This window comes from Staurois parvus, unplaced genomic scaffold (assembly GCF_062004578.1).
Source record: "Staurois parvus isolate SC_StPar_1 unplaced genomic scaffold, SC_StPar_1.0 ptg000918l, whole genome shotgun sequence".
Taxonomy (NCBI): Eukaryota; Metazoa; Chordata; class Amphibia; order Anura; family Ranidae; genus Staurois; species Staurois parvus.
The window spans coordinates 167,087-190,198 of NW_028318714.1; the positions used below are offsets into that span (position 1 = coordinate 167,087).

At 43.8% G+C, this 23,112-nt stretch overlaps 1 protein-coding gene across 1 annotated transcript in view; it reads left to right on the plus strand.

Annotated features, from left to right (window-relative positions):
* LOC149442050 (myosin-3) overlaps positions 1-23,112 on the plus strand; it is a 56,769-nt gene that overhangs the window by 15,126 nt on the left and 18,531 nt on the right. Inside the window, exons 8-27 of the mRNA XM_089656572.1 lie at positions 291-383; positions 2,747-2,810; positions 2,919-3,017; positions 3,227-3,330; positions 3,453-3,591; positions 3,857-3,975; positions 4,063-4,212; positions 6,578-6,748; positions 7,266-7,575; positions 9,047-9,114; positions 9,377-9,464; positions 9,552-9,669; positions 10,081-10,204; positions 13,315-13,451; positions 14,609-14,864; positions 18,106-18,348; positions 18,471-18,647; positions 18,857-19,002; positions 19,443-19,533; positions 22,112-22,501. Coding sequence (XP_089512698.1) covers positions 291-383; positions 2,747-2,810; positions 2,919-3,017; positions 3,227-3,330; positions 3,453-3,591; positions 3,857-3,975; positions 4,063-4,212; positions 6,578-6,748; positions 7,266-7,575; positions 9,047-9,114; positions 9,377-9,464; positions 9,552-9,669; positions 10,081-10,204; positions 13,315-13,451; positions 14,609-14,864; positions 18,106-18,348; positions 18,471-18,647; positions 18,857-19,002; positions 19,443-19,533; positions 22,112-22,501 — 3,087 coding nt within the window. The remainder of the gene's footprint in view (positions 1-290; positions 384-2,746; positions 2,811-2,918; positions 3,018-3,226; positions 3,331-3,452; positions 3,592-3,856; positions 3,976-4,062; positions 4,213-6,577; positions 6,749-7,265; positions 7,576-9,046; positions 9,115-9,376; positions 9,465-9,551; positions 9,670-10,080; positions 10,205-13,314; positions 13,452-14,608; positions 14,865-18,105; positions 18,349-18,470; positions 18,648-18,856; positions 19,003-19,442; positions 19,534-22,111; positions 22,502-23,112) is intronic.

Genomic DNA, 23,112 nt, shown 5'->3' on the forward strand with positions numbered 1-23,112 from the left:
CACCGTCCAGTCAAGTGTTTTTTTAATGTTCATATTCGGACTCATGGTTGAAGCATTAAAGCATTGTTAGCTCGCTCTCAACCTGTACTAACACACTGGCCTTTCTTGTATTGACTTATTGCCCAACTGTTGTGCCCTCTTCAAATTGTTAATCCCATTCTCACATTAAAATAAAACTAAAAAAAAAACAGGATTGGACAAACCACCCTGTGAATTAAATCAGGGCAGATTGGCCCATCCTTGATAAAGAAGACCTACTCCTCTAATCCAGTCTAATCTTTTCTGTGTAGGGCACCCTGGAGGACCAAATCATCCAGGCCAACCCTCTGCTGGAGGCTTTTGGCAATGCCAAGACTGTCAGGAATGATAATTCATCACGTTTTGTGAGTTTTATCTATTTATGTCTTTTTATGTAAAGCTGCAAATGTTCATGTTGCTTTGTTGCTCTGGGTTGCTTCCCTGAAAGTCTTACCTCAATGGTAAACTGTGAGATTGAGACGCTTATGATGTCTGTATACACTTTTTGTATGTCAATGTGTGTTCTTAGCTCAGTATAGAAAAAATGTATAGTATGTTTTAGGTATAGGCAGAAGAAAAACAGTTGAGGGTGCGCAGCAGTGTGCAGAACTAAATGACTATCTGCAAACAGCTCAGTCAGCTTATGACCCCCAGGGATCAGGATGGACCATATTAGGGAGAACGTGAAGGTTTACAATTATGGGTTAGCATTAACACGCAGATTTCACAGTTAGTGTGTAGATTAAGATTGCTTTATGGGTTGGTTTGTTTTATGGGTAAGGGTTAAGTTAGGGTTATAATTAGGGGTTGGGTTAAATTTACAGTTGGTAGTTGGGTTATGGCCATGGTTACGGGTCACTTTGGGTTCAGGATATAGTTTTAGTTAGCGTTTGGTCAGGATTATGGTTGGTAGGTTAGGGTTATAGCAGGGGCGGACTGACAGCTCATGGGGCCCCTGGGCAATAGGGGATCATGGGACCCCTGTGTCCTTGCCCAAACTCAAAAAAGCCCCCTACTGACCCCGGGCCCTCGGGCAGTGCCTGAGTTTCCAAATGGTCAGTCCGCCCCTGGGTTATAGTTAAGGGTTGGGTTGGGCTAAGGTTATGGTTTGGAGTTGGAGCTAGGGTTTTATAGTTAAGGGTTGGGTTGGGCTAAGGTTATGGTTTGGAGTTGGAGCTAGAGTTATATTTAGGAGTTGGGTTATGGTTATAATTAATGGTTAGATTAGTCTGGATTGGGTTATGGTTAGACTTTGAGTTAAAATTATGGTTAGGGAATAACATGGGCTAGGATAATGGTTAACCCACATATTAGGCTGGGTTGTGGCTAGTGGCTGAGTTGGTTAGGTCTATGGTTAGGGGTTGACTTAGTGTTATGGCTAGAGTTCCATTGGAATTATGACCAGGCACTTAATTGGGTTAGGCTTATAATTAGGTGAGATAGTGTTAGGGATCCGGGTGTGACCAGAAATGTGTGGACTGACACAGGGAAGTAGCAGGCTTCAAGAACACAGGCGTAGTCAGGGCTGGAGAGGTGGAATGGTCAGGCAGGCCGTTTGGTACTGTTAAGCCGCCTGGCAGAGTCGCTAGCAGCCTACCGCACGGACGCCCTCAGGGCACGGGGTCTAAGTCCCAGCCTGCTGTTCACCAGGGCCCCTGATGGTGGGGATGGACTTGGTGCAGACTGGAACCAGGTCACGACCCCCGAGTGTGACCTGCGGTGGTAGAGAGTACTGACAGGGGAGTGCAGGAACGGAATCTAATTTGGAAGAGGCAGACAGATACACTGGTCTGATCCGAGCCGGATGGATGGATGGAAGGTCGGGTACAGTATGCGTGGTCAGACAGGCCGGGTCGGTATTATGCGGGCAGCGAGGTACAAGAGGAGCGAGCTAAGAATGGTCAGGCCACAAGCCAGGTTCAGCAGGGTGCGAGCAAATACAGTACCAGGGATCAGACGGAAGAGTAGTCAGGCAAGCCAGGGGTTAAACAGGAGAGGAGCAGGATCAGTAACAAGCAGAGGTTGGCAACGGAGTATACAGCAACACAGGAACAGGATACAAGGGCTCATGGGAAACATTTACACCAAGGCCCAGATCACAGGCCTGGTCATTCCTTAAATACACCTTCTGCAATCAGCCCCAGGTGTTGGCTGACTGCAGAAGTGAGCTTCTGGCTGCTGAGAGCACCCACTGGTCAGCCCTAGTACTGCAGCCCACACGGCAGGTGAGTCCCACCACCAGTGCTGAGTCCATTCCTGACAGATAGGTAAGGTTTTTGGGTAAGGTTATGGTTAGGCATTAAATCAACTTATGTTTAGGTATTGGGTCAGAATAGGAGGTTGGGTTAGGTTATGGTTAGGAGTGGGTTAATAATTATTGCTGGAGACTGGGTTGGAGTTATGATTAAGGATTGGCCTGGGTTATGGTTTTGGGGTGGGTTAAGATGGTTTTTGGTTAGACATTAAGTTAATGTTATTGATAGGTGTTGGATTGATTTAAGATACGCTTAGGGAAGGGTTTAGGGTTTTGCTACACTGTACGATGATCATTTTATGCTTTTGAGAACGTTAAAGTTTTTGTGAGTTGCAAAAGAACTGAAATGTTGTCACCAAACTCTTAGACACTCATAGAATAACAATGATCATTGTCCTTGGCCCACTTCTGCCATATTGGTAGGTTTTGCGGTGATATATATGTTGCTTTCATGACTATTGTGTCAACAAACAGGGTAAATTCATTCGTATTCACTTTGGCACCACTGGAAAACTGGCTTCTGCAGATATCGAAACGTGTGAGTATCTCTTGGTCTGGTAGCAATATACACTTTGATAATGATCTGATGTATCAAACCAGTAACATATGGGAAAGCTGTAGCATCCAAATCTCTCCCTTACTGCAGATCTGCTGGAGAAGTCCAGGGTCACCTTTCAGCTACCTGCAGAAAGAAGTTATCACATCTTCTATCAGATCCTGTCCAACAAGAAGCCGGAACTGATCGGTGAGTAGAGGGCAGGGGAGGGGAGTGCTAGATGATGGTGGAAAGAGGAACTGTCCACAAACAAAATTGTACAGCGCCATTACTGCATACATGACCAGGAAATGGTATTTTCATGTTTGTGTAGAATATTTAGAATTTTGTCACAATTACTGAAATAAAGGTCTACTATTCACTATTGGAATAAAATATTTGTCATTGTACAATTTCAGACATGCTGTTGATCACAACGAACCCGTATGACTTTCCGTACATCAGCCAGGGTGAGATCTCTGTGGCGAGCATTGATGACACTGAGGAGCTGATGGCTACAGATGTAAGGAGATCAGGAAATGGGCAAAATACTAATCCATGGCATTGTCACAGATATTCTGATAAAACAGGGAGGTCAGAATTCCAGTACCAGGCTATATATCTTTTCTTTATGTGGAATTGCAGAATGCCATTGATATCCTGGGCTTCACTCCTGAGGAGAAGGTCGGAATCTACAAGTTAACCGGTGCCGTTATCCATTATGGCAATATGAAATTCAAGCAAAAACCGCGGGAAGAGCAGGCTGAGCCTGATGGGACAGAAGGTTAGTTTGTCTAATTTATCTGAAGTATCTAATCTATCATCTTCTATTCAGTCATTGGTTGGATGTCAAATTTTTGGAACCGTAGAAAATGATTTTCTGGAGGTTCTTGCACATTCAATATGCATGATTTGTAATATGGCGCGCCCTCCATGCTACCTGTCATAAACATTCCAATGCCACAGTGGAAGTCTGAATGTGATCAACTATGATTTTTTTTCACTGGTTATCTGGAATGGCTTCTAAACGAGACATCTCTGTATTCCAGTGGCCGATAAAACAGCGTACCTCATGGGGTTGAATTCTGCAGACTTGCTAAAGGCGCTCTGCTACCCCCGGGTGAAGGTGGGGAATGAGTATGTGACTAAGGGGCAGACTCCAGAGCAGGTAGGTTTTATTATACAAGTTGGCACCGTCTTCATCTGTCACCCCTGTTTTGGATGAACATCATCAAACCATTTTCTTTATATCCAGGTGCACCAAAATGTGAACGCACTTGCCAAGTCTGTCTATGAGAAGCTGTTCCTGTGGATGGTGACCCGTATCAACCAGCAACTTGATACCAAACTTCCTAGACAGCATTTCATTGGTGTGCTGGATATTGCCGGATTTGAAATCTTTGAGGTTGGTAATAAAACAGCCAACAGGTTATCTACTAGTAATTTATTATACACCAGGGGCGGACTGACCATTTGGAAACTCAGGCACTGCCCGAGGGCCCGGGGTCAGTAGGGGGCCCCATGAGATGCCCCTGGTACCTTTTTCATAGGCTTTTTTGAGTTTGGGCAAGGACACAGGAGCCCCATGATCCCCTATTGCCCGGGGGCCCCATGAGTTGTCAGTCCTCCCCTGTTATACACTTGTGTTTTCTGTTATTGTGAGGGGGGGGTGGGTACAACAGAACTCTGGGGTAATGCCCTGCTTGGTTATGATGGTACTCTATATGACCTGCCTATAAGAGATGGAACTCTGAATGCTGAATAAAACACTATATACTCTGCCAATAGGAGGTGGGGCATTCTATTCCCTGCCTATGGAAAGTGGGACACTTTATACCCTTCTTACAAGGGATGGGATACCCTATGTCCTGTCTGTAGGAGGTGGGACACTATATGCCGTGCTTCTATAAGATAGGACACTCTATGCCTTGCCTGTAGGAGGTGGGACACTCTATGCCCTTCCTATAAGAGGTGAAACCCTTTATGCCCTACTTATAGCAGGTCAGGGTCAGACTTGGAGGCCAGTAGCTAGGAGCTAGTAGAGAGGCAACCACTGACTAGCTGGGTAAGTACAGAAGTAGGTCACCCTGGCGGATGACATGGCCTCACCTGAGGTTCCAAAGTCTAAGTACTAACCAGTGTTGAGATGAGTGAGATGGGTTTTGCTGCATGTTAGTACCAGGTCATGGCCCTCAGGATCGCCCCACCAGGAAGTGAGCAAGCCAGGGTCCAGTAGCAAATATAGCAGGTAGGAATAGGCAGAAGCGTAGTCAGTAAACAAGCCAAAGGTCGGTAACAAGTAGTTTCAGGTTGGGGTCACACAGAAGCATAGTGAAAGTACAAGTCAAAAGTAAGTAACGAGTAGTAGCAAAGATATGGACGGCAGCAGGATTGACAAGAGCTAGATATTGGCTGGAGAGAGCATCAAAATCTAGCAAACAGGAAGAGCAGAAACATGGCTTAAATCGGGAAGTTCATGGGAGGAACAAAGGGTTCCAGGTTCATGAAAAACAAGGTACAAATGGATCAGAAGGGCCCCTTTCCAGCATCTCAGGTGGCTCAGTCAGAAGAATTACTGCCAGACACAGCAGATATCTTGGGTTCAGGTCCAGGCCCTGACAAGGTGAAACACTATTTGCCCTGCCTCTGGGAGGTTGGGTCTGTATGCCCTGCCCAATGAAGCTGGAACGCTCTATGCCTATATATAAAATATATAATGTTTGGCAGTTCTAAGATGTTTTCTAGCAAAAAATACTGATTTTAAAATGTAAACAAAAAGTGCCAGAAATGGCTTGGCGGAAATCTACAGTATTTGCAATCCACACAATATTTATACAAACCAGATTATCAGTGCTGCTTGCCAGGGAGAATAACCTGCCTATCAAATTACCACAGTGTCCAGGAAGAGGGAGTTATCTAGTTTCAGTGTATTTGTCGATTTGGTACATTTGCACATCTGAAGGAAGCCTCCAGACACATTTAGCAATGGTATTTCTTAGTGACAATCCGGCAGTCATGATATGCTGCAAAATTTATAATAAGCCACTATAAATAAGTTGTTTTTTTCACAGACTCAATATCATTAAGATATATCATTTCTTTTACAAAAAAAAATTCAGGGTTTTTTTTGAGTTATCAATAAAGAGCTTAGTGTAACAATACATACAAATGTGACAGAGACAAGAAATAACATGATGCAGCTATTGAAAGCAACAGGCAACAGTGTGTAGAAATACTGGGCCACTGGTCAATGAACCGCAGATAGAACAATATGTGGTGACTGCACTCATTGCCAATAGATGAGGCCAGAGCCCCATCCAACAGGGCCTGCTTCTTGCCAGCCGAAGTAAGCATATTGATGTGAGTACAGGGCTAGATAGTCTGCATATTGCGAAGGCGAAATAAAGAGTAGAGGAAAGAATTGTAAGAAAAGGAGGGAGTGATGGCGATGGAGGGAGGAAGGTAGGAAAAGGATGAAAATAAAAGAGAGGGCGGAGGGGGATAGGGGGGAGAGGGGTTTCCGCAGGGTCCAGACCGAGGCGTAGGTGTAAAGACACTGAGAGTGCTAATAAACTGAGAGTAGAACATGGTCCAGATTCAGATTAGCGTTGCAGGCTATCCACGGATCCCAGATTCTCAAGAACTTGGCATGTGCGTCATTAAGTATGGAAGCAAACTTCTCATGTACCATAATCTCCATCAATTGTTCCTTCATTTCCCCAAAGGGGAGAAATTGTTGGCGCTAGGCTAAGATATATCATTTTATTTAGTTCAACAGCTTGGAGCAACTTTGTATCAACTTTACCAATGAGAAGCTACAGCAGTTCTTCAACCACCACATGTTTGTACTTGAACAAGAGGAATACAAGAAGGAAGGAATCGAGTGGGAATTCATTGACTTTGGCATGGACTTGGCAGCCTGCATTGAGCTTATTGAGAAGGTAAGTAGATGGCTATTATAATTCAATGACCACCTCCTAGTGAAGAGAATTATTATTATTATACAGTGTTTATATAGCACCAAAAGGTTTGCTCAGCGCTGTACATTAAAGTGGGGGGACAGTACATGAGACAATACAGTAAAAATACAATACACGAGGGGTACGAGGGCCCTGCTCTTTCGAGCTTACAATCTAGGAGGGAGGGGGTATAGGTACAGGAGGAAGTGGCTGTGGGGGATGGAGTGGTAGGAAGAGTGGAGGAGAATGGCTGTTGGGTGAGGGTGAGGTAGGCTTCCCTGAAGAGATGGGTTTTCAGGGTGTGCCTAAAGGTGAGGAGGGTAGATGACAGTCTGATGGATTGGGGTATGGAGTTCCAGAGGATGGGGGAGGTCCTGGAGAAGTCCTGCAGTCGGCCGTGGGAGTAGGAGACCAGGGAGCTAGAGAGTAGGAGGTCTTGTGAGGAGCGAAGGGCACGGGTTGGGTGGTTAAGAATGTTAAGAATGTATTTCTCCACTAGCCAATGGGCATCTTCTCCATCCTGGAAGAAGAGTGCATGTTTCCCAAGGCGACTGACACTTCCTTTAAGAACAAGCTGCATGACCAACATCTGGGCAAGTCCAGCAATTTTCAGAAGCCAAAAGTGGCCAAAGGTAAAGCTGAGGCTCACTTCTCCCTCGTCCACTATGCTGGGACAGTGGATTACAACATCAAGGGTTGGCTGGAGAAGAACAAGGACCCTCTGAATGAAACTGTAGTGGGACTCTACCAGAAATCGTCCATGAAGATTTTGGCAAATCTGTATGCCACCTATTCTTCAGCTGACACAGGTAGATGTTTTTATTGGGTACCACTGTTATTTATACTACAGCTATGGCTGTTTGGTCACTTGTTAACTCTCAATGGCGTTGCTCACTACATAAGGCTGATTGTCTTGAGATGACATAAAGTAACACATACTTGGAAATTAATTCTTTATCTCAATATCTCATATACATGTCTCTGTGCCCAGTGCAAAATATAAACCACATACCTATCATACCTCCTTGATGCATTACAAACAAATATCACACAAGCCTTAAAGTAAACCTTTGGGCTCCACTTGCATTCAAAGATGATTCCAAGTCCACAGAGAGACTTTCTTGGTTTATCTATAGAGTGCTTAGGTATCCCCAAAAATTGTGCATTTTGTTTCACAAAAATACACAATAGCTTTCATGGCCAATCACCTGGCATATCTCCTTCCACCTTAATGTTTTCCTTGGCTATCAATTTAAAGGAAAGTATAGGGGTTTGGCAAGAAGAGCTGGGCCAGGTATGAACCTTAAACCAGTGCTTGATAGTTACACTCTAAATCAACGGAGAAGACATTTGATAGTGTATACTTTAAAATGATGTGAATGGAAAATCCTTTGGCTGCTGTCTACTGAACTGAACTTACTTCCATTGGTGAAGAAGAGTCTTGAGGATCAGGAACACAGGATGTTCATAAATTATTACTACCTATATTATACATTGCTGTTTCTCTATAGCAGGGGTCTTCAAATGTTGTAAATGAAGGGCTAGTTTAAAGTCCTTCAGACTTTGGGGGGGGGGGGATAGACTGTGGCCAGTGGGAATAAACAATGCCAATGCCTCAAACTTGGTGGTCAGTGGGACTAAGAAAATTGCATAGTACATGTGGTCATTTAGAGGAGGATTAGTGCCCCATAACAGGTATTAGTGGGAGGAATAGTGGCCCATCATTGGTGTCCATGGGAGGAATAGTGCCCCATCATTGTTGTCAGCTGGGGGAACAGTGCCTCATAATTGGTGTCAGAGGGAGGAATATTGCTCCATGCCTATGGTCAGTAGGATAAGGAATAATGGGCTATCATGGATATTAGTGGGAGGAATAGTACTCTTTATTTAGTATTAGTGGGGTGCTCTATTGTTGGTACCAGTGGGAAAAATGCTTCGTCATTAGAATCAGTGGGAGTAATAATGCCACACATTGTTGCTGCCAATGGGAGGAATAATGCCCCATTGTTGATGCCAATGGAAGTAATAATGCCCTGCTGTTTGTGCAGCAAAAGGAATGGTGTCTCATTGTTACTGTCAGTGGAAGCAATAGTGCCTTCTATCAGCAGAAAGAATAGTACTTCAAGGGCAGGATAAAGACAGATAAAGGGCCACATCCATCCCATGGGCCACAGTTTGGAGACCATTGCTCTACAGGATGGAGTCCTAAGATCCAATAAATGGTGGGATTGTTTTATTTTTTAAACGCCTTAGTAAATCTTATACGTTTGTCTTTTCTAGGTGAGGGAACTAAGAAAGCAGCAAAGAAGAAAGGATCATCTTTTCAGACTGTGTCAGCACTTTTCAGGGTAATCTGATCTGATCCTCTTAGGAAAATGTGAAAGACAGTATTTTTCATGACAAAAATCTCTGCACACAGGCTAATATGGATAAAAAATTTCAAGATTTAAGATGCGTGTGCAGCTTTGTATAGTTTAAAGGAAATAGTGATTGGGAATCAACCAAAAGGGGGGTGGGGGTTAGATTTAATGTGTCAATTTGGGAGAGATTTATCAGAAAAAACAAACTGCAGAGTGATTTCTTGAAATAAAGTCAATTTCAAACCTGCAGGAGAACCTCAACAAACTGATGTCTAACCTGAGGACCACTCATCCCCATTTTGTAAGGTGTCTCATCCCTAATGAGACTAAAACACCAGGTATGCTTTGTATGTGTGCTAGAGATGCCAAGGCCAGTCTCAGAATGTGTTGCTTCTGAAGAGTGACTGTCACTGTGTGCCTGTCAGGTGCTATGGACCATCATCTAGTACTTCATCAGCTGAGGTGTAACGGTGTGCTGGAGGGAATCCGAATTTGCAGGAAGGGTTTTCCTAACAGGATCCTCTATGGAGATTTCAAGCAAAGGTGAGGCTGGGTGTCTTTGAACTTAAATCTGGAGATTACCAAAGAGAGAATTTGTTTAAAGTGAAGAAGATACCAGGCCAAAGTCTATGAAAATGCCTGGCAGTGCAAACATTTGTGTTGATGAAGTACAGTTCTTGATCTACATTATTTATGGGCAGTTATGATGGCCAGATGTGTCACAGAAGGCATGTTTCTAGATAATTTTTTATAATAAAGATCATATGATGGTTGAATTTTGTGGGCCTGGCTTGACAACATCTGATGTCTGTAGGCAGCTTTGGATGTGTTGGACAATCCCTGTGTGGATCTCCAACTCCTTTATTATATTAATCTCCCTACAGGCATACATTGTTACATACTGCTGAATGATCCAGGGTGTGGTTCTTATATTCTGTCTGCTTGACTATACAGGTACCGTATATTGAATGCCAGCGCCATCCCTGAGGGACACTTCATCGACAGTAAGAAGGCCTGCGAGAAGCTCCTGGCCTCCATTGATATTGATCACAATCAGTATAAATTTGGACACACCAAGGTAACTCCAAAACTCTGAATGCATTGCATATACTAAGTACAGTCACAGCATGAAAAATGTGTATTAGTAGTTATGACAGGGCCAGACTGATACCTGCTAGGCAGTAGAGGCATCTGTAGGCCAATGAGAACCCTGAGTGTAAGATGCATGTAGAAAGAACTCCATGCATACAAAAATAAGAACCATTTAGTTCAGTTCCTATTCCTTCACAAACCATAAAATCACTTTTCACAAATATAGTTTATAGAGGTAGAAAAACAGTACAAGTGTGGCTGGCACAATCAAAACAGCAATGATAAAATTACTTTTCAGTTTAGCCAATGTCAGGGCTGCTGTTAGAAACCATGGGGCCCCATACAGCCAACCTGACAGAGACCCTCTCCCCCCCAAAAAAAAAATTCCTATGCTTCTTTATGAGTGAACACAGCGAGTGATTGTTCCTGATCCCTCATTGTGTTCTTTCAGTAGAGGAAGGGCTAGTAAAGGTAACATATTTACTGGACACTTCTCCCACACTCCATCCTGAAGGATCCTACTGTGCGCTTGAAGCTGCCATTGGGAAGAGGAGGGAAGTCGACAGCACTGTGGGGGTGGGGCACGCAGGGGGGCCTGGACAGAAGAGGGAATTGCATCATGCAGAGGGAGGGGGATGGATGTGGCGGGGCAATTACTGGAACTGACCCCCTGTTTGGCTCTCTCTGAGGCAACTGAAAGCCAGTGGGAGGGAGAGGAGCAGAAGCCAGCTTTCAGCTGTTGCAAAGAGAGCCATACAGGGGATTGGTTCCAGTAATTCAAGTGTACAATCCAAATGCACACATTCCTGCGTTAAAAATGTCTGTGTGGTGTGGGTGCTGCAGCGACCGTTAGCTGGAACCGAACAGAATCAGTAAGGGAGGATGACCGGTCATATGCCTGATGAAGGGGTCCTGCGAGACTCCGAAACGTTGCCTTGCTGTAACTATGTGTTCATTCATTAAAACGTTTGGACCTATATTGGTGATCCTCGGTGTGCTGGTGACATTCTCCCTTGCTGGTTCCAGTAATTGCCCCACACCGTGTCGGTTACCATCCCTGCCCACATCTGATTCACGCAGCTGCCTGGGCCCCCCTGCTGGCCTGGGCCCCATACAGGAGTACTGGTGATACCTCCTTATTCACAGCACTGGCTAATGTAGCACTACCCTCTTACGAGTTGCTGAGGATTTGGATCCCCTATAGCCCTGCACAGCCAGGCAACATGCATTTCCACGCCGACTTGCACTCAGGAGTCAGTAAGCAGTTCTTGAGCTTGTTTTTTGATGTTTATTAGGGGGATTTCAACTTGGATAGGGTAAGGGGTGTACAGGATGCTCAATGAAACTGAGGACAAGTTCCTGAACATTGTACAGTGGTTACAGCAATCAGTCTCTTCTGGAGAGATAGCCAGTGTCTCCTGTAGTACCACCCCAGACTCCAGATAATTCCTCTTCTTTACCCAGCTGTCTGGAGGAATCCCTGAAAAGGGGATCTGGTGTCTGCCACATAAATGGTGAAACAGTCCCAGGTGGGAGGCTAATCCAGCTTCCCACTAGAGTGCCTCCTTCCCCTATTAGGCCCAGGTGGTGCAGGTGTACTCGCTTAGTCCATCTCCTGTTTTGCTATTGGGTTGGTGGCTGCTAGGCCTTCTAGCTGGGATGCTCCTTCCCTGCCACACAGATGGTCCTCTCTCAGGGGGCTGGTGAAGTCCTAAGCTTTCAGCCTTCCCAGGTCCTTCTGCCTGGAGCTGAGCCCCTCACCCATCCAGGCCCCCTCCCAGGCTCCCTCTCCTCAGCCTCACATCTTCCTCTTCCACCCAAACTCTCCTCTCCTGCTGAGCAGGCTCAGTTACACTTAAAGGTTGTCCTGGCCCCTTGCCAAGCCTTCTGTTGGGGATTGGCCAGGGCCCTCTAAAAGTACAGACTTGCCTCTCCTCAGACCCTACCACTGCTTCTAGACTTTTATCTAAAGTTCTAGAGCAGGAGGAAATTCCAGAGGGCTGGTCTGCAGAGCCTCACAGCTCTAACCACAATTTGATCCCTGCTATTCAGCCCTCTTTGCTAGCAATTGGAGTCTAGCTCCCCCCTAGCTGACTAGGAGGGTGCTACACCAATATCATTTTCTGAAACCATACAGTGAGCCATAACACACTAGATCCTCTCATAGATCCCTTTCATTGATCCCTCTTATAGATCCTGTTCCTGGATTTCTCTTGCAAATGTCCATCTCATAAATCCCTCTCGTAGAGTTCTTTCACAGATCCCTCTCATACTGTAGGTCCTTCCCATGGATTCCCTCTCATAGATACCTTTCATGGATCCCTCTTAAAGATTCCACTCATGGATCCCTCACAAGAATCTCATACAAATATGCTTTTCATAAGTAACCTCACTGATCAATCTCAAAGATCCTTCTCATTGATTCATCTCATTGAATTTTCCCCTCTCTCATAGATCCCTCTGATGAATCCTTCTCAAAGTTCCTTCTCATAGATGTCTCTCAAGGATTTTTCCTACAAATCCTTCTCATATGTCCCTCTTTTAGATTCCTCTTGTACATTCCGTTTATGGAACCCTCCAATGGACACACACACACTCTAGAACCTATTTTCATTATTATTCAGCCCAATTTGTTTGTGTCTTAATTTTTCTTCAGCAGTGATGGTGACACTCTTCATCCAAGGTCATCCTTGGATGAAGATTATTTATTACAGGTACTTATATAGCGACATCAATTTACTCAGCGCTTTACATATATATTGTACATTCACATCAGTCCCTAACCCTCAAGGGGCGTACAATCTAAATCAACAAAGCCTCTCTGAGATATTTAGTTACAATAATATTGAACAGTGACATATTACCAGTTTGTGTTCAAGAATATTAAAATCAGTTCTGGGGCATTTTTGCTCTGCCTCTTCTCAATTGAAGGATGAGGATAACAGCCCCAGAACCTGCCACTTTAAAAATGAAATCAGAAATGCCAGGCTTGGTTGTCTTTTTCACCACTTATTAAATATTCTATAGATGAGTTTTACTTTTGAATCACAGTATATTTTCTGTCCTGGGTGGTTATATATCATTTTTCCCTCTCAGGTCTTCTTTAAAGCTGGTCTCCTGGGCACCCTGGAGGAGATGCGGGACGACCGCTTGGCCCTCCTCATTACACGCACACAGGCCTTATGTCGGGGCTTCCTGATGCGACTGGAGTACAAGAAGATATTGGACAGAAGGTAGAGCTCATCTACATATATTAAAAAAATTATCTTAGGTTGACGTTTTTTCCTAGAGGCCTCTGGAGCCAGAAAGGTTCTGAGACAGGGGCGGACTGACAACTCATGGGGACCCCAGGCAATAGGGGATCATGGGGCCCCTGTGTCCAAACTCAAAAAAGCCTATGAAAAAGGGTACCAGGGGCATCTCATGGGGCCCCCTACTGACCCCGGGCCCTCGGGCAGTGCCCGAGTTTCCAAATGGTCAGTCCGCCCCTGGTTCTAAGACACTGAGAAATAGGACATTCAGTATGGAGAATCTCTATCAGTTGATGCAAGATTTGACAAGCGAGAACTATTTGAATGTTTTCCACCCCACCCCAGTTGTGGTTTAATTTTAAGGCTGAGCAATGGGAGAGAGACCTTTAAATAGAGCACTCTGCAGTGGGATCAAGTTTAGGGTTAAGGGTTGTAAGGATAGTTTTTGAATGTGTTATTAATATTATTTATGTATCATTATTTGTATATTATGTATTATTATTATTATTGGTTTTTTTGTCTTTTGGTTGAACTTGATGGACATGTACCGTACCTTTTTTTTAACTAAAAAAGTGAATAAAATCTCTAGACCAGACATACTCAGCCAGGGTTCCCTGGAAATCTAGGGTTCCTCCAGAGCTACTAGGGGGTCCCTGAGCTGTGGCTGAGTGATCTGGGTCTTGGACCAACGCCACTCGGCAGAGCCAACAGCATGACACCAATTAGCTTTATATTTGTGAGAGTGGCATGCTGACTACCACTGTAAAGACAGACTTTCTTTCCACTGACCTCCGAATTATTAATTTCAGTTGGGGTTCCCTGAGATACAAAAATTATTTCAAGGTTCCTCTGAGTTAAAAAGACTGAAAAAAGTCTGCTCTAAAGAATTTTTACACCACACATCAGGTGACCAGAAGAGTAGGACTTTACTTGTAATCGAACTGTCCTATCATTTCAGCATTCACTAAATGCCAGATTGTATCAGGAACATGAGGAGAGTTCTGGGCTGCCTAATGATTAACATTACAAAACATAAGACATTGCAATAACTTACAAAGCTGTTACTGTTAAAGTCGCCTTTTATGGATAATTTATTGCCTGGACAAAGTTTACCAACAAATAAGTTGTGTTTATTACAGGGATGCAATTTATACAATTCAGTACAACATCCGGGCGTTCATGAATGTGAAACATTGGCCATGGATGAAGCTCTACTTCAAAATCAAACCACTGCTTCGAAGTGCTGAGACCGAGAAGGAGATGGCGGCAATGAAAGAGGAATTTGCCAAAACCAAAGACAGCCTGGCCAAGTCGGAGGCAAAGAGAAAGGAGCTGGAAGAGAAGATGGTGAAGCTTCTGCAGGAGAAGAATGACCTCCAGCTGCAGGTTCAATCTGTGAGTACTGAGCGGTCTGTACAGTGCTGGGAACCTGCCCATAAGCTGACTATACATTAAAGTGATACTAAAGTCTTGTTTTTTTTTCTTAAAAATAACAAACATGTCTATAATTACCTGCTCTGTGCAGTTGTTCTGCACAGAGCAGCCCAGATCCTCCTTTTCTCGGGCCCCCCTATCGGGGCTTCTAGCCCCTCCCTGCTGTCCGGTGGCCCCATAGCGAACAGCTTCCTATGGGGGCACCCGAGCAGGTGCGCTACCGAGCCACGGCTCTGTGTGTCTATTCACACATAGAGCCGTGGCTCGGCTCGGCTCTGCCCCCTCCCTCTCCTAATTCGCTCACTAAGTTTTAATTGACAGAAGCGGGAGCCATTGGTTCCCTCTGCTGCCTCAGCCAATCAGGCTCTTGTGGACATCTTTGGATCAAGAGGGGGCTCCGGTAAGTGTTGGGGGGAGGCTGACAGAATGCATGAAGGTAAAAAACCTTGAGACTTTAGAACCACTTTAAGCAATTTTCTTGTCGAGGAAAGAAAATTGCTTGATTTCCCCATAAACCCTCCAACAGAGCTTGGCATGATTCTCAGATGTCAGAATACAACGTTCACTGTTGGCAGCTATAGCCACCAGGAGTAATCATACAAAAAATACTCACAAGGCTGGTTGTAATGAACTCGATCCATAGATGGACTGAAATTCGTATGCTCCCTCATGAACACCAAGTTAATTCAAGGATTCCTCTGTGTTGAAAAGGTTGAGAATGGCTGATTTAGAAAATAAAATGATTTTTTACAGAACCATCCTAAAAAAGAATGTCATAGTTGTAGTATAACAGCAGAACAATCGAAAAGATATAAAAACCAATAAAATATACATCAATAGCTTTTACTATATGTACATACACTATATTGCCAAAAGTATTTGGCCGCCCGCCTTTACATGCACATGAATTTTAATGGCATCACAGCCTTAGTCCATAGGGTTCAATATTGAGTTGGCCCCGCCCTTTGAAGCTATAACAGCTTCAACTCTTCTGGGAAGGCCGTCCACAAGGTTTAGGAGGGTGTCTATGGGAAGGTTGGACCGTTCTTCCAGAAGCACATTTGTGAGGTCAGGCTGATGTCGGGGGAGGAGGCCTGGCTCACAGTCTCCACTCTAATTCATCCCAAAGGTGTTCTATGGGGTTGAGGTCAGGACTCTGTGCAGGCCAGTCAAGTTCCTCCACCCCAAACTGGCTCCTCCATGTCTTTATGGACCTTGCTTTGTGCACTGGTGCGCAGTCATGTTGGGACAGGAAGGGGCCATCCCCAAACTCTTCCCACAATGTTGGGAGCATGAAATTGTCCAAAATGTCTTGGTATGCTGATGCCTTAAGAGTTCCCTTCACTGGAACTAAGGGGCTAAGCCCAACCCCTGAAAAACAACCCAAAACCATAATCCCCCCTCCACCAAACTTTACACTTGGCACAATGCAGTCAGGCAAGTACCATTCTCCTGGCAACCACCAAACCCAGACACATCCATTGGATTGCCAGACAGAGAAGCGTGATTGGTCACTCCAGAGAACACGTCTCCACTGGTCCAACTGCTCTAGAGTCCAGTGGCGGTGTACTTTACACCACTGCATCTGATGCTTTTCATTGCATTCCATGAAGCTCTCTACACACTGTTGTTGTGCTAATCTGAAGGCCACACCAAGTTTGGAGGTCTTTAGCTATTGGCTCTGCAGACAGTTGGCGTCTTCTGTGCACTGTGTGCTTCAGCATGCGCTGACCCCGCTCTGTCATGTGACGTGGCTGACCACTTGGTGGCTGAGTGGCTGTTGTTCCCAGTTGCTTCCACTTTGTTATAATCCCACTAACAGTTGAGCGTGGAATATTTAGTAGCCAGGAAATGTCACGGATGGACTTATTGCACAGGTGACAACCTATCACGGGACCACGCTTGGAGTCACTGAGCTCCTGAGAGCGACCCATTCTTTCACCAATGTTTGTAGAAGCAGTCTGCATGTCTAGGTACTTGATTTTATACACCTGCGGTCATGGAGGGGATTGGAACACCTGAATCCAATGATTTGGAGGGCGGGCCCAAATACTTTTGGCAATATAGTGGATATAAAAACGTTCAATTAAAACTTCAAACAACACATAAAAGCCACACCCCTCTGAGGAAGCCATGGCAAAAATGCATTTAGGACTTTGCCCTGTTTGGACATTTGAGGCGCAACCAACACGAAGTCTCTGCATACCCTCTTTATACTTACTTTTGCTTACACTTCACATATTGCATGGAACATACTGAGATACTTGTGCATGAATAATTGTACTTTTTTTGCTATACCACAATTGCATGTCATTGGTCACATCATTATTTGTTACACTACTTATTTTGGAGCTCCAGCAAGTGGACAGCCTTGCAATGTGTGCTTTATTATGTGCAGGTATGTTCTTGTGGGCACGATTCACACTTTTGTTTGGCATGGTGTTCAGAGTCTGTAGTTACATCTGTGAATTATTGTGCAAGAACTCTTTGGGGTTGATTTACTAAAGGCAAATAGATTGTGCACTTTCCAAAGTGCAGTTGCTCCAGAGTTTAGTAAATGAGGTAAAGCTTCACTTTGTCAAGAATACCCAATTGCATGCAAGGAAGAAAAAAACCAGAATTTTTGCTTGCACATGATTGGGTGATGGAAGGCAGCAGAGATTCTGCTCATTTACCAAGCTCTGGAGCAACTGCACTTTACAAAGTGCACAGTCTATTTGCCTTTAGTAAGTTAACCCTTGTGATAAAAGGGCACTATCTGGCAGCTCCTATGCAGGGATCTCTGCCATCATGCTGTTCGGTATTGAGGTTGTGGTTTGTAATACCTTATTATACAAGAAACCCAAGATTTTATATTTGTAGAACTACTGCCTAATTGGACTGTGAGAGTCAATGGAGGTTAATTGCTAGTAACAAGATCTGCAGGTCACACAAGTGTTCCATGCTTTTCGTTTTACTGTTTAGGATGACAATAATATTACAGTTAAAGATTTACCTGGCCCCTGGTCTGTATAGAGCTAAAGTTTTCTTTTTTAAAGTCTAGTTTGTTCTGAGAAAAAAATAAATTATCTTAAGTACTGAAGTTTTTTTCGCAATAGCAAATTGAAATGACTATTCCATGAGAGCTATACATGTGCCGGAGCTGAAGATGATTAAAACATTCTCAAAGTATTGCTGGTACTTTTTTATTTCTCCTCAACAGGAAACCGAGAATTTAACAGATGCGGAGGAGAGATGTGATCAGCTAATTAAAAGTAAAATCCAGTTAGAGGCCAAAATCAAGGAGTTGAATGAGAGGCTGGAGGATGAAGAGGAATCAAATGCTGAGCTGACTGCTAAGAAGAGGAAACTGGAGGATGAGTGTTCCGAGCTCAAGAAGGACATTGATGACTTGGAGCTGACCTTAGCTAAAGTTGAGAAAGAGAGGCATGCCACAGAAAACAAGGTATGCAAAGTATTACTCTACCAGAAATAGGCTTCCAATTTGAGAGTCTCAAGGAATGAGAATAAATTAGGCACATTGTGTGAAGCAATAACACTTTTTATATATTTTCATTTTGCTGTTAGGTTAAAAACCTTACTGAAGAAATGGCTGGCTTAGATGAAACAATCGTCAAGCTGACCAAGGAGAAAAAAGCTCTGCAGGAGGCCCACCAACAGACCTTGGATGATCTTCAGGCTGAGGAGGACAAAGTAAACTCCTTGACCAAACTGAAGATCAAACTAGAGCAGCAAATTGATGATGTGAGTGGCTAGTTATGACTGGTTGTGTTTGGGAAGGGAATTTTCTAGACCCGATTAATATATTAGAGACCAAACTTGGTACAACGCTATCAATATGTTCATATACCTCACTGAAGATTGTGCATTGAGGAACAATAAAAAGTTTAAGGAGTTCATGGTATCCCCCCTTGTGGCTGATCAGTAACCATTATGTTTAATCTGCCTCTTAGCTGCAAGGTTCCCTGGAACAAGAGAAGAAGGTCCGAATGGACAATGAGAGGGCAAAGAGGAAGCTTGAGGGGGACCTGAAACTTGCCCAGGACTCCATCATGGATTTGGAAAATGACAAACAACAAATGGATGAAAAACTGAAAAAGTAAAGTTTTTTTTCTCAATTTTGGTTGAAATGGGATGGGATTTAATTTTTGTTCTAGGTTTTCTTGTTTCCCTATCTTGATTGAAACATTTAGTTTTGATTTTCATTTGAATCATGTGTCACCACCCTTACGTTATCTGAAAGTTCCTAAGGAGAACCTGCTATAGGATGCATAAAGTAATTCTTTGTCTCACACTCTCTAGTTGGTTCTCTAAAAGTATATACAGTATGTAGGAGTCATTGTGATGACAACAGTAGCTAAGCAGAAAAGCTGAGCTCTAAGAACCAGACTGGTTACTAAGGGAAATGACTCAGATTTTTACTGCAGCCATGAAAATATATTAGAAATATCTCTTGTAGAGGGGGCTTAATCCTAATTTGCACAAAAAAGTTTACATTTAACATATGAAATCTCAATGAGGATTTTCTCATTAATTCAGAAAGGACTTTGAGATCAGCCAGCTGTTGAGCAGAATAGAGGACGAACAAGTGATGGGGAACCAGTTACAGAAGAAAATAAAAGAGCTTCAGGTAATCCTTATACAACTCTTCTCTTGGATATTCCACCGAGTTAAAGTACACAAATAGAAAAAGAAGGAGGAAAGATTGTTATCTATTTATTTCAGGTACTTATATAGCACCGTCAAGTTACGCAGCGCTTTACATATATATTGTACATTCACATCAGTCCCTAGCCCTCAAGGGGCGTACAATCTAAGGTCCGTAACTCACATTCATATACAAGGGCCAATTTAGACAGGATCCAATTAACCTACCAGCATGTCTTTGGAGTGTGGGAGGAAACCGGAGTACCTAGAGGAAACCCACGCAGGCACAGGGAGAACATGCAAACTCCAGGCAGGAGGTGCCGTGGTTGAACCAACGACCCTAGTAGTGCCAGGCGGAAGTGCTAACCATTTAGCCACTGTGCTGCTCATAATCTACCGTATTTAGGAATGATTTATCTGTAACACCATAAAGAAAGCACCGCTCCAAGCTTCTGTGAAAGTACTACCTAGTGACTCCAAGCTATGAGTATAGTGCCACTGCTCCAAGTTGAGCCCGTCAAGCTCAGTTATACAAACATCCAATAAGAGAGAACGGAGCCGCACACATGTCAGCCTAGTGATGCTGGATATGGAAGATCGGCTTCAGCTAGCCTCCTCCCATAGACACCCCCTCTGACCCATTTCATCCTACTATGGGTTTAATCAAAGAGGCCAGCACCACCTCTACAATTAAGCCTGTTGGAGGGTAAAAGGCATCACTATGGCGTGGCCTGTATGTGACAATGTGTATTACAGACATTTAGTAAAATTCATAATCATTATTGTGAATAGTCGATATTCTGATAAACTATCTGGTGGCAGCTAAACTGATGTGTATTAGGTTAACTGTGTACTTACCTAGACCTAGTAACAATTACTCTGTCTGCTGGCACTTAGACTGTGGTCCCATGAGCTGGAAAATCTTTGTGCAGTGTGAGGCTGAGTGTGTCATCTTCACGTATTGGTAACAGTGCGGTGTGAGATTGACCACCATTTTTCACAGGCTGATAAAGGTGGCCAAGGTCTGACACTGTGTTTAACACACTTGTCACCAGGGGCGGACTGACAACTCATGGGGCCCCCGGGCAATAGGGGATCATGGGGCTCCTGTGTCCTTGCCCAAACTCAAAAAAGCCTACGAAAAAGGTACCAGGGGCATCTCATGGGGTCCCCTACTGACCCCAGGCCCTCGGGCTGTGCCCGAGTTTCCAAATGGTCAGTCCGCCCCTGCTTGTCACTTACTCTGAACTGAACAGAGGAATACCCTTCTTCACAGCTATCTTCTGTAATCTATCAGTTGCACTTGGAAATGACGGGATCCAGGCACCTTTGTAGTCCATATCAGGAGAGCAGCCTAGGGTGACAACCATGTATTCCTCCATAGACAGAGTAGAGGGGTTACATAGACACCCAGGGACAAGATGTGTGTTCTTTGCAAAATTGCCTGGTAAAAATAAATCAAAAGAATGCAGCCACCATACCAAGCACTAGTTAGCTGTAACATAAAATATTTTTGATTTTGGTTTAGATATACTTTAATCGATGATACATCATTTTTACTACTGTATCTTTTCCTTACCTAACCACATGCTGGGTCTTCATGTCCATTTTTGTTGCTATACAGCTGATAAAAACATTCATAATCTATTCCTGCAAGAGGAGGTCATCTAAAGCCAAACCATGACCTAGGCTCCTTATAGCATGTAGTCTTCTCTCTGTATTGCTCTATGGCAGTGGCCATGGTTTAGTCTTGATATAACAGTCTTCCTCAGGAAAGAGGACGTTTTTTTCCTCCTTACAATTCCTACTATTAGGAATTTCCACCAGTGTTTTAAGGGTCAATGATCAGGTTTACATTTACTAACTTCCCCATGGCAAAGATAAGCCATTAGGTATCCTACGTAAACATACCTCCTCTTTCAGGTTCTCACACAGCTATTACAGCTGATGGAATTAACTCTCCATTTCCCCAAGAACCACCATACAGATCACTGATGACAAGGCCTCCATCACAATGCTAGCACTGTAGCCCCCAGTGAGTGTACAACATTATGTTTTGGTGGCTTTTTCATTGACCATCCCTGATCACAGGCGGGTGCTCTTGAATAATATTGCGTTGCCGTATCTTGTGGGTAACACAAAGCTCAAGTGCAGCACATCCTGGAGAACCTTCTTCCCTCCTAGGTCCCGTGTGCACAGGCTTTTGTTCAGAATTGCTTTTCTCCATAAATAAGTCAATGGGAATGCAAACCCAACTTGAGGCAGCTTATAAAGAGATCAGCTACAAGTCCAAAGCCTCAGTGAAGGAACTTGGATTTAACTCTGAGGCAACTAAAATGAAGTTGAAAACAAGTTTTGGGCACCTAAAAGCAAATTGCTTTTGCCCATCTACACAGCCCTAGAGTGGCTATCAAATCAGAACAACAGCTACATAGTTTTAACAGAAACAGGTTTGTGGTAGGGTAAAGAGTCCTGTTCCATGATACCCTTTTCTACTTTAAGTTTATTTGTCTTATAACTGATTTTAGTTCTGATGTTCTAAATGGGTATTTAAATGACAGGCTCGAATTGAGGAGGTGGAAGAGGAGATAGAATCAGAGAAAGCGACCCGTGCCAAGGCGGAGAAGCAGAGGTCTGAGTTGTCAAGGGAGCTGGAGGAGATCAGTGAGAGGCTGGAGGAAGCTGGAGGAGTCACAGCCACACAGATTGAGCTCAATAAGAAGAGGGAGACAGATTTTCAGAAGATGCGCCGGGACCTGGAGGAGATGTCTCTACAGCATGACGCCATGGTGGCGGCTTTACGGAAAAAGCAAGCAGATAGCGCTGCTGAGTTCGGGGAACAGATCGACAACCTGCAGAGGGTAAAGCAGAAGCTGGAAAAGGAGAAGAGTGAGATGAGGATGGAGAATGATGACATCAATGGCAACCTAGAGAATGTCACCAAATCCAAGGTTGGTCACTTGAAATGTGAGCCGCAGGCTAATCCTCTGACTCTGCAATGTGCCCTGTTTATCAAAGGGTCCTCCAAAGTAAATGGTGAACTATCCTTACTGACACCATTGACCAGTCTGCTTTCCATTCTTTCTCTAGCACACTATGTAAAAATAAAAATGACAATATAAATGGATAACGTATTAACAACTCATCTTTCAAACACTTTGATAAATAGGATCCAATAGTTTTTCTCATGACGTATCTTAGTTTCTCCAAGAATTAATTAACCCTCTCACCTCAAAGAAGGCTTTTGTTCAGTCATTTATAGCCTATTATGATCTAGTGAAGACTGATTAGTCCTGGATCATATTTTCATAAACATTAAAAAAAAAAAAATCATAGTACAGGTCTGTTATGATCCAGTCAGGGGGGGGGGTCTTTTTGGAACATACATAACATTTTACCATTACAGTGTCAAAGGAAAGCCAAATGTTTAATCTGTATACCTTCACAGTGGAGGTCAATTAACTCCTTGGTGCGTTTTCACAGAACACCAAATAAATATGTGTATTTTATTCCTTTTCTGGAAAATTGATTAATTTATAATTCCCATCCAGTGGAGTTCACC